Source organism: Myotis brandtii, unplaced genomic scaffold (genome assembly GCF_000412655.1).
Source record: "Myotis brandtii unplaced genomic scaffold, ASM41265v1 scaffold305, whole genome shotgun sequence".
Lineage (NCBI taxonomy): Eukaryota > Metazoa > Chordata > Mammalia > Chiroptera > Vespertilionidae > Myotis > Myotis brandtii.
In genome coordinates this window covers 637,041-647,629 of record NW_005361652.1, presented here as the reverse complement: position 1 = coordinate 647,629, position 10,589 = coordinate 637,041, and the positions used below count along the sequence as shown (strand labels likewise).

Here is a 10,589-nt window from a genome sequence, read left to right as displayed (position 1 = left end):
GCCCTACCCTGAGTGTGACTGAGGGTGGCATCGCAACCTCCCGATCCGCCCTGCTCTGTGCATGACAGGGGGCGGCGCCCCAACTCCCCAATCAGCCCTGCTCTGAGCCCGACCAGGGGCTGCACCTAGGGATTGGGCCTGCCCTCTGCCACCCGGGAGCAGGCCTAAGCCAGCAGGTCATTATCTCCCGAGGGGTCCCAGACTGCGAGAGGGCACAGGCCGGGCTGAGGGACCCCCTCTCCCCCCCGAGTGCCCAAATTCTTGTGCACCGGGCCTCTAGTCTAATCTAATAAAAGAGAAACATGCAAATTGACCGCATCTCCAATATGCCCGAAGCCACGCCCACCATCCAATCAGAGCGACTATATGCAAATTAAACCAACCAAGATGGCGGCCGGCAGCCACAGAGCTGGATGCCCCAGCGATGGAGGAAGCCAAGCATCCGCCTGCCTTGGCCAGCTGTGGCCTCTGATCAAGGCAACAAAGTTTTCAATTAAAGTAGATAAATAAATCCCAGATACCTGCTTCCAGCCAGCTTCCACCGGGAACTTGGGTGGCTGGGGGCCATGGCCAGCCTGCAGACAACCATCAGCCCCTCACCCAAGATGGCCACACCCTCATGGGGTGAGGGCCCTGCTGGGGGGCTTGGGCAGCCTGAAAACAGCCATCAGCCCCTCACCCAGACTGGCCAGGCACCCCAGTGGGGACCCCCACCCTGAAGGGTGTGTGACCAGCTGCAAACAGCCATCATCCCCTCATCCAGGCTGGCCAGGCACCCCAGTGGGGACCCCCACCCTGAAGGGTGTGTGACCAGCTGCAAACAGCCATCATCCCCTCATCCAGGCTGGCCAGGCACCCCAGTGGGGACCCCCACCCTGAAGGGGGTGTGACCAGCTGCAAACAGCCATCATCCCCTCATCCAGGCTGGCCAGGCACCCCAGTGGGGACCCCCACCCTGAAGGGGGTGTGACCAGCTGCAAACAGCCATCATCCCCTCATCCAGGCTGGCCAGGCACCCCAGTGGGGACCCCCACCCTGAAGGGGGTGTGACCAGCTGCAAACAGCCATCATCCCCTCATCCAGGCTGGCCAGGCACCCCAGTGGGGACCCCCACCCTGAAGGGGGTGTGACCAGCTGCAAACAGCCATCATCCCCTCATCCAGGCTGGCCAGGCACCCCAGTGGGGACCCCCACCCTGAAGGGGGTGTGACCAGCTGCAAACAGCCATCATCCCCTCATCCAGGCTGGCCAGGCACCCCAGTGGGGACCCCCACCCTGAAGGGGGTGTGACCAGCTGCAAACAGCCATCATCCCCTCATCCAGGCTGGCCAGGCACCCCAGTGGGGACCCCCACCCTGAAGGGGGTGTGACCAGCTGCAAACAGCCATCATCCCCTCATCCAGGCTGGCCAGGCACCCCAGTGGGGACCCCCACCCTGAAGGGGGTGTGACCAGCTGCAAACAGCCATCATCCCCTCATCCAGGCTGGCCAGGCACCCCAGTGGGGACCCCCACCCTGAAGGGGGTGTGACCAGCTGCAAACAGCCATCATCCCCTCATCCAGGCTGGCCAGGCACCCCAGTGGGGACCCCCACCCTGAAGGGGGTGTGACCAGCTGCAAACAGCCATCATCCCCTCATCCAGGCTGGCCAGGCACCCCAGTGGGGACCCCCACCCTGAAGGGGGTGTGACCAGCTGCAAACAGCCATCATCCCCTCATCCAGGCTGGCCAGGCACCCCAGTGGGGACCCCCACCCTGAAGGGGGTGTGACCAGCTGCAAACAGCCATCATCCCCTCATCCAGGCTGGCCAGGCACCCCAGTGGGGACCCCCACCCTGAAGGGGGTGTGACCAGCTGCAAACAGCCATCATCCCCTCATCCAGGCTGGCCAGGCACCCCAGTGGGGACCCCCACCCTGAAGGGGGTGTGACCAGCTGCAAACAGCCATCATCCCCTCATCCAGGCTGGCCAGGCACCCCAGTGGGGACCCCCACCCTGAAGGGGGTGTGACCAGCTGCAAACAGCCATCATCCCCTCATCCAGGCTGGCCAGGCACCCCAGTGGGGACCCCCACCCTGAAGGGGGTGTGACCAGCTGCAAACAGCCATCATCCCCTCATCCAGGCTGGCCAGGCACCCCAGTGGGGACCCCCACCCTGAAGGGGGTGTGACCAGCTGCAAACAGCCATCATCCCCTCATCCAGGCTGGCCAGGCACCCCAGTGGGGACCCCCACCCTGAAGGGGGTGTGACCAGCTGCAAACAGCCATCATCCCCTCATCCAGGCTGGCCAGGCACCCCAGTGGGGACCCCCACCCTGAAGGGGGTGTGACCCTCTAGTCCTATATAATAAAAGGGTAATATGCAAATTGACCCTAACAGCAGAACCACTGGGAATGACTGGTCACTATGACACACACTGACCACCAGGGGGCATATGCTCAATACAGGAGCTGCCCCCTGGTGGTCTGTGCACTCCCACAGGGGGAGCTCTGCTCAGCCACAAGGGCCTCTCCCGCCTCCTCAGCAGCGCTATGGATGTTCGACTGCAGCTAGGCCTGCTCCTCGCTGGCAAGTTGACATCCCCCGAGGGCTCCTGGGCTGCCAGAGTGATGTCTGACTAGGCACAATCCCCCGGGGAGTGGGCCTAATCCAGCAGGTGGACATCCCCTGAGGGGTCCCAGACTGTGAGAGGGCACAGGCCGGGCTGAGGGACCCCCCCGAGTGCACAAATTTTGTGCACCAGGCCTCTAGTGTTTCATAATAGTTTTGGAAATTACTATCCAAAAGACACTCATTTGTGAATATATAATTAGTTTGTGCATGTGTACTTATAGTGCTGAGTTTTTTTAAGGCTACAAAGTTGAACATTTTATCACTTATATCTGATAACTTAGATAAATAGATAAAACAATCATTGAACATTAACAATAAACAATAACAGTGCTACTGAAATACAAGACATTGCAGGTAACCTCTGACTTACACAACTCTTTAAAAAGTCTGTTATATATTTGCTACTAATTATAGAAGTTATCACTGACTAGACTATCTTATTCTTTTCTAGCCTTATAGATATTGTTCCAGGGTGAGTTCAGTGGAACCAAGAGAGGAAGAGGAAATGAAAATAGTTCCTCTCCCTCTCCCATGCCTCCATACACCCATGCCTGTAACTCTTATTTACATAATGACATGCTCAGAGTAGGTTTTATGAAGAAAAAACAATCACCATTCCTACATGCAAGCATTTATACTGTGTCCTTTTTTACCTCACAACCTAAATGTGGTCTTCCCCTGAATATTTTCCTCACTTAACTATAAATTTGTTCTCAACAGAAAGAAGGGTAAAATGAATCATTACAATAATAGTGATCATTATAATTACTTTATATAATCATATATATTTTCTAGATAATTAACCTGTATCGTGATCATGCATTAGTCTTAAAAACATAATGTGGCCTGGCCTATGTTGCTCAGTGGTTGAGTTTCAACCCATGAACCAAGAGGTCACCTGTTTGATTCCCAGTCAGGCAGGCTCAATCTCCAGGAGAAGGCATATGGGAGGCAACTGATAGATGTTTCTCTCTCATCAATGTTTTTATCTACCTATCTATCCCTCTCTCTTCCTCTCTCTCTAAAATCAATAAAAACATTAAAAAATAATGTGTTTCTCATGGCAATTTTAACAGTATTCAAGCTAAAAATAAAAGAATTCTAGTTCATAATGTTATTTTTAGAAAAACCTGAACTCTAGATGTATTTGGTCTGCTTCCTAATTATTACCTTTAAAATATTGCTGTTGATAACCAGTGTCTACAAATACCTCTTTTATTAAATTTATACACATTTGTATTGATTATGAACATATAATTGGGATAGGTAATTATAATTGAAGTTACTAAATTAAAAAATTAAAAAGCATGGTTTTTCAGAGAAATTTTTACTATAAATATTTTTACCTTGCCAATTCTTAATATTAACACTGAAAAAAGAAAATAGACATAGCCCTGACTGGTTTGGCTCACTGGATAGAGCGTTGGCCTGCGGACTGAAGGGTCCCAGGTTCGATTCCGGTCAAGGGTATGTGCCTTGGTTGCGGGCACATCCCTAGTGGGAGGGGTGCGGAAGGCAGCTGATCGATGTTTCTCTCTCATTGATGTTTCTTACTCTCTATCCCTCTCCTTTCCTCTCTGTAAAAAATCAATAAAATATATTTTTTTTAAAAAGAAAGAAAATAGGCATAGAAAATATTTTGTGTTATTCCTGCCAGGGTCAACCATAGGATTTTTTTATAAGGTAAATGTAATTATTCAATTTTTAAAAATTAAAATAGCCTATAACTTGTTCTTTGCATGCTATATTTTTTAACAAGTCAGTCATGAACACACAATATAACTTGGGACATTGTCATAGCTACTTATTGCTGCTCTAATTATGTACTTTTATTAGTTTGAGGAGGGGAGATTTATTTCTAGAAAGTAAAAATATTAAATCATTGCCCAATTCTCAGTTTAGTCTAATACTATTAACTGAGTTTTTCTGTTGGCATTGATTGATTCCTTTTCTTTTCATGTGTGATTAAATATTTTATTATTTTTGTTGTCAAGCATTTTATGAGATGTTAAATGAATTCATCAACTGAATTTTGAGTTTAAAGAGTATTGTAATATTGCAGTATTTTAAATTCCTTGTTAGAAGTGTATGTTCATCTTCTTCATCTTTTATTATAATTTAATCTAGTATTTTACCTTGTAATAAAATTTTAGTAAGTCTCTTGTGAGTTTTAAGAAACCAAAAAGTAGCTGATTTGGCTCAGTGGATAGAGCATTGATCTGCCGATTGAAGGGTCCCAAATTCGATTCCAGTCAAGAGCACATGCCCTGGTTGCAGGCTCTATCCCTAGTTGGGGGTGTGCAGGAGGCAGCCTATTAATGATTCACTCCCATCATTGATGTTTCTATCTCTCTCTCTCTCCCTCTCCCTTCCTCTCTGAAATCAATAAAAATATATTTTAAAAAAGTAACCCAAAAAGTAGTCTAAGAATATGGAATATAGTTATTAAAGCAGAAGTAGTATATTAATCAAATTGAAACCTTACTGTTGATGCTCCTTTCTGCCTCATCAAGGTTGTTGTGTGTGTTTTTTTAATGCTAGGGTAATAATGAATAGCAAGGCATAAGCAGCCTACATGGAAGCAATTCAGCAGCCATGGTAAACTTTGAAACAGAGTTGCTATCAGCTTTCCTCAGCTAGCAGAACTGACAACATGAGGGTCTTGTTCCAAAATCTATTTTTTTCTGATTCTACCATATATTTTCAGTTTACAGGGTATATTATTCAATTAAAATCATATTTCACAAAATTTCTTAGGACAGTGTCTAGTACATAATAGGTACTTAATAATTATTTGCTGAATGAATGAATGTCATAATATGTGGGGGAGGTATTACATTCTGCCTTAGAAACTGTGTTAGACAAACTGTACATAAATGATAAATTAACTTGATGTTAGAGAACAATCCAGAATTGAAGCAATCTTTCATCTCAATTTAGTTCCCTCTTTGTTTTCCATATGTCATTTATATCTGAAAGAGGTATCATATAAATAAATGGTCCTTTTGAAGAAGAGTTATATCCAAGGAAAAGACTGTCTTGTATTTGTTCAGGCTACTTTTTGTTCAACAAAGATGAACAAAATATTGTTTTAATCTTAAATTCCACCAATAGTGAGTGGTGGTCCCATCTCTAAAGGTTATTAATCTCACAAATTTGTTTTACCTTGAACTTGTCACTGAATATAAAAGGAATATATGTTTATTTATGAACATTTAGAAAATACAGAAAAAGTATAAAGAAATAATCAACAAATCTCCATAAAGCCATTAGCAAAGAAAACAATATTACTTTTTAATACTTTAGAGTAAAAGTTTATTTTGAAAGTGAATTTTGTTCTTTCCTCACTTTAATAAATATCTTTTAGATATTCAATCTACATTTTGTAAGTGGTTGTTAGATTTTTAAAGTTAACTATTCCTCTTTAATCTGTGCTTTTTTTGTAGAAAATGGCTTGATTTGGTTAATTTATAGGTCAATTGTGTTTATCTTATTGTGTCTTTAACAGGTAGAGAAAGTGCAAGCACTGGTATTAAATGGAAAGCCAGAAAAACTCTAACTCATAGATGGGAAAGTCAACTGTGGAGAGAGAAAAAGTTTGGCTTAAGAGATCACCTACATTACAGATTTGTTTATCCCGAAAGTATTCCACGGAAATTTATTTTCGAACACAAAAATTTTCTTATTCAGCAGTATAATTGTCAGCCTGCAAAATACATAGCACAAGAAGAAAGGCCCCTAAAACTTAGTGATTTTAAGAGTGCCCAAAGTCTTGGACATTTTGAAGTAACCATCCTAGGTAAGTCAACTGTTTTTCCCTTTGGATATTATTCATTTAACGTATTTTAGATATAGATGATAGTATTTTGCTTCAAAAAAAATTAAGTGCCCTCACAAAAAAATTAAGCCCAAGGAGTGCTCTTGTTTGGTTCAAACCAAAGGATTAGAGCACTACTTCTAGAATACATTAAGCTCTAACTGTGGGCTTTTAAACATTGGCAAGTCCTTGGAAAGTATTTGGGGGAAAAAGATTGGGAACCCAGGGAACTTTCCTCATCCCAGACTGACTACTTCTAAAACTGATTCTGTTCTCTGTTAGCCACCACTTTCTTACCCATATTCTCTGACTCTTACTCAGAGCATCTGAACCATCGAAAGGTAAAATGTAGGTTAAAGAGAAAAGGGTACTAATCAATAGATGCTCCTATAAACAGGAGTCTGTTTAGCCCTGAAGAAAATAAAATTCTCAAGTAATACAGGTTGAACAGAAAGAAACTACTGAATAAACATCCCCTGTCTGATAAGGGAAATAAGCTAATTTCCTCAGGCTGTTTAAAATAGAGAAGTAGCTACAGAATTTATAAAATTGTAAAGGAACCAATATATTTTTGTATATTTATTTTTAAGTTTGTTTTTATTTTTTTATTTTATTTTTTTATTTTTTATTTTTTAAATATATTGTATTGATTTTTTACAGAGAGGAGGGGAGAGGGATAGAGAGTTAGAAACATTGATCCATGCATACAAGTCCTTCGGTTGATCTCTTACCCCCTTCCCTCCTGCCCCCCAACCCTCCCCGGCCTTCCCGCTGCAGTTTGACAATCTGTTTGAGGCAGCACTGCCTCTGTATCTATTATTGTTCAAAAGTTTATAATGGTCTCTATTATCCATGAATGTGTGAGATCATGTGGTATTTTTCCTTCATTGACTGGCTTATTTCATTTAAGTTTGTTTTTAATGAGTGAAAATGTACACAAAAATATTTCTATCATAAAATTTTAGCCAACATGAGCAGGAAAACATTTTATTTGTATTTGTGTTTTAAAGAAAGATCTTGTTACCTTAAAATGAAAGAACAAGGAAAAATCATTGGCAAATGAATTTAATGCCTGAAAGAAATTGCAGTTCATAGATTTTTACATCTGGACTACTGGAATGAATTACCTTGACCTTTATCAAGATTCCCTTTTTCTCCTTTACTCTCTCCCGCTCCCACTTCCCTACCTTCTTACACATAAATATGTACATACATGTGTATAATCTATGAAAAGTGTGAATTTCTATTCACTCTGTTAGGGAGTCTTACATATAAATTTCAGATGCTTCTTTTCACTAGACTGCATTACTTGGTCTTTTGGGGTCAAGTTTATCCATCTTAGTTGTATATCTAGGAAACAAATATTACAGCAACAATTTCCCTTATATCACAAAAAAGTAACCATGGAAATAATGAGTTCATCGGGAAACACATAAATTGAATATTTTTCTTCTTTTTAACATGTTACTGGTTCATTAAACATCTCAGCTGTCTTACTAGTAATTGTAAACCTTTGAGGCTTTTGCTATGCACCACATAAAAGCAAGAATCAAATGTGAAGAAGGCAAATTTATCATTCTGCCCAACCACTTTTAATTCAGATTATAATTATACTGTTTTATATCTTGCCTGTTTTCAATGACTTAAGGTGGTTAACAGGGATAAAAGACAGTGAAAAATAAGCCATGTATGGATGAAACAAAACAGAATATTTAAAAGAAAACAAAAAGTAGGTGTTTCTAGGTACTTGCAAATAACCAAAATTCTATCATTTGATAGTAATTTTGTGTCTGCTTTCTGGCAAGAAGGGAAAAAGGGGATTTTTTCCTGATGAGATATTTTACTAGAGTTAAAAGAAATTTGCATATCTTCTAGTCCTACTTTCTGGCTAGGTTGAAGTCAGGCCATAGAAATTATGTTTCCTTAGTTTTCTATTACAGAGAAAACAAACATATGTAGGAACCCTATTTATTTCTCTAACAAAACTCTGAATTCTAGTTTTAACCAAAGAACTCACAAATCCTATATAATAAAAGGGTAATATGCAAATTGACCCTAAAGGCGAAACGAATGGGAAGGACAGGTGGCTATGACATGCACTGACCACCAGGGGGCAGATGCTCAATGCAGGAGCTGTCCCCTGGTGGTCAGTGTGCTCCCACAGGGGATCTCTACTCAGTCACAAGCCGGGCTGATAGGCTGATGGCTGCAAGCGCAGCAACGGTGGCAGGAGCCTCTCCGGCCTCCTTGGCAGCACTAAGGATGTCCGACTGCGGCTCCCAGGCTGCCAGAGGGATGTCTGTCTGCCAGCTTAGTCCCGAACCCCCAGGGAGGGGGCCTAAGCTGGCAGGTGGACATCCCCCAAGGGGTCCTGGACTGCAAGAGGATGCAGGCCAGGCTGAGGGACCCCCCCCCCAAGTGCATGAATTTTTGTGCACCAGCCTCTATTATTATTAATAGTATAGAATCTAAATCACCTTAATTTACAGTTTAGGAATTAACTGAAAGTAGTATCAATGACATGCTGATAATAAAACTATCTTCCTGAAAATATCAGGATTTCCAACTTCAGATATTTCTCAATTTCAAAGCATATTTTCTTTCACATTTGCAAGTTGGACTGCATTTTATGGTCAATGGATGCATTGAATGCAGTGTTTACTTTTTATTAAAAATACCTATTAGCCCCAGGTGGTTTGGCTCAGTGGACAGAGCATCAGCCTGTGGACTGAAGGGTCCCAGGTTCGATTCTGGTCAAGGGCCCATGCCCTGGTTGCAGGCTCGATCCCCAGTAGAAAGTGTGCAGAAGGCAGCCAATCAATGATTTCCTCTCATCATTGATGTTTCTATCTCTCTCTCCCTCTCCCTTCCTCTTTGAAATCAATAAAAATATATTTAAGAAAATAAATAAGTAAAATAAAATACTTATTAAATTGATGAGAGTTATATCTGAGAGTTAAATTTAATCTTAGCATCAAGGAAATAAGACACCTAAATGTGCACATTTACAAGGGTTTTGCAGCATTTCTAAGTTTCATGAGGTAGCTATACTTGTTGTAATACTGAGTTGGAATCCTCAGTAAATTCTAGATATCATGGCTATTTTAGTTTATGAAAACCAAATTTTAGTAATTCCTTACAAATCTTTATCCCTTAGTCGTATGTTACCTTAAAGCTATGGAATTTTGTGTCATTTGCCCATAAAAAGCAAATAATGGATTTGTATTTCTAGATTAGTTTACAACTCAACAGGAAGGACTTTGTTTACACATCATTGGATCATACTAAGTAGTTAAGAATCGCTGTAAGGATGAATAGGAGAGATATTAAGGTCATAGAATCTATAGGACCCTGTGACAAATATCATGGAAGAATGAAAGGGAGGAGTTACAGATAGCTCCCAGGTTTCTGGTTTGGGTAACTAGATAGAATTCATATAGTTTTGTTCTGTGTGTTTACCCTTGCTTCAGCCACAATGGGCTCCTTACTCTGGCCTATACTTTTGGCTACTCCATTCCCTGCCTGAAATACCCTCCTGTTTACTTAAAAGCTATTCATCCTTTAGTACCCAGCTCAGACCCTTGCCTCTAGGAAGTCTTTTGTCCACCCTAACTGACATTGACCCATGTAAAAAGATGACAATAGTAGGTCAGGATTCAGTTTGGTTGGTCCCCTATAGCCTCTTTTCTACTGCAGCCTCTTATAGCCCTAAGAGTAAGTTATTGACACTTATATATTTGAGGACAGATTGGACCTAGTTATTATGGTGCATACCATACCATACCATACCATACCATACCATACCATACCATACCATACCATACCATACCAGTATATCCTTAAGTCCAAATGGCAATGAGAGAACCAATAGTTTTCTCATGAATGATGAAGAAAGCACTATACAAGTCTTCATTTATGTGACGAGGCTGTTCTCTGCGTTTTAAGATTTTAACTTTCAACCTTTCATCAGTAGAGAAAATTTTTTGGAATTTTTTTTCCAGCAGTGGTGAAAGACTGCACTGAACTGTCTCCTCTTTCAACCAATAACATGTATTCATAAATGTTTGCACAGCTAAGAGTTTAGGCCACAGTTTTCAAACTGTCTTTTTTTTTATCCTCACCTGAGGATAGAGTGGAAAGGAGGGAGGGAGGGAGGGA

General features: G+C 42.2%; 1 protein-coding gene across 2 annotated transcripts in view; it reads left to right on the top strand.

Moving 5' to 3' along the window:
- LOC102256000 (chromosome unknown open reading frame, human CXorf57) overlaps window positions 1-10,589 on the top strand; it is a 59,621-nt gene that overhangs the window by 43,316 nt on the left and 5,716 nt on the right. For both annotated transcript variants that reach the window (XM_014542589.1, XM_005869903.2), the window contains one exon: window positions 6,123-6,413. In XM_014542589.1, coding sequence (XP_014398075.1) covers window positions 6,123-6,413 — 291 coding nt within the window. The remainder of the gene's footprint in view (window positions 1-6,122; window positions 6,414-10,589) is intronic.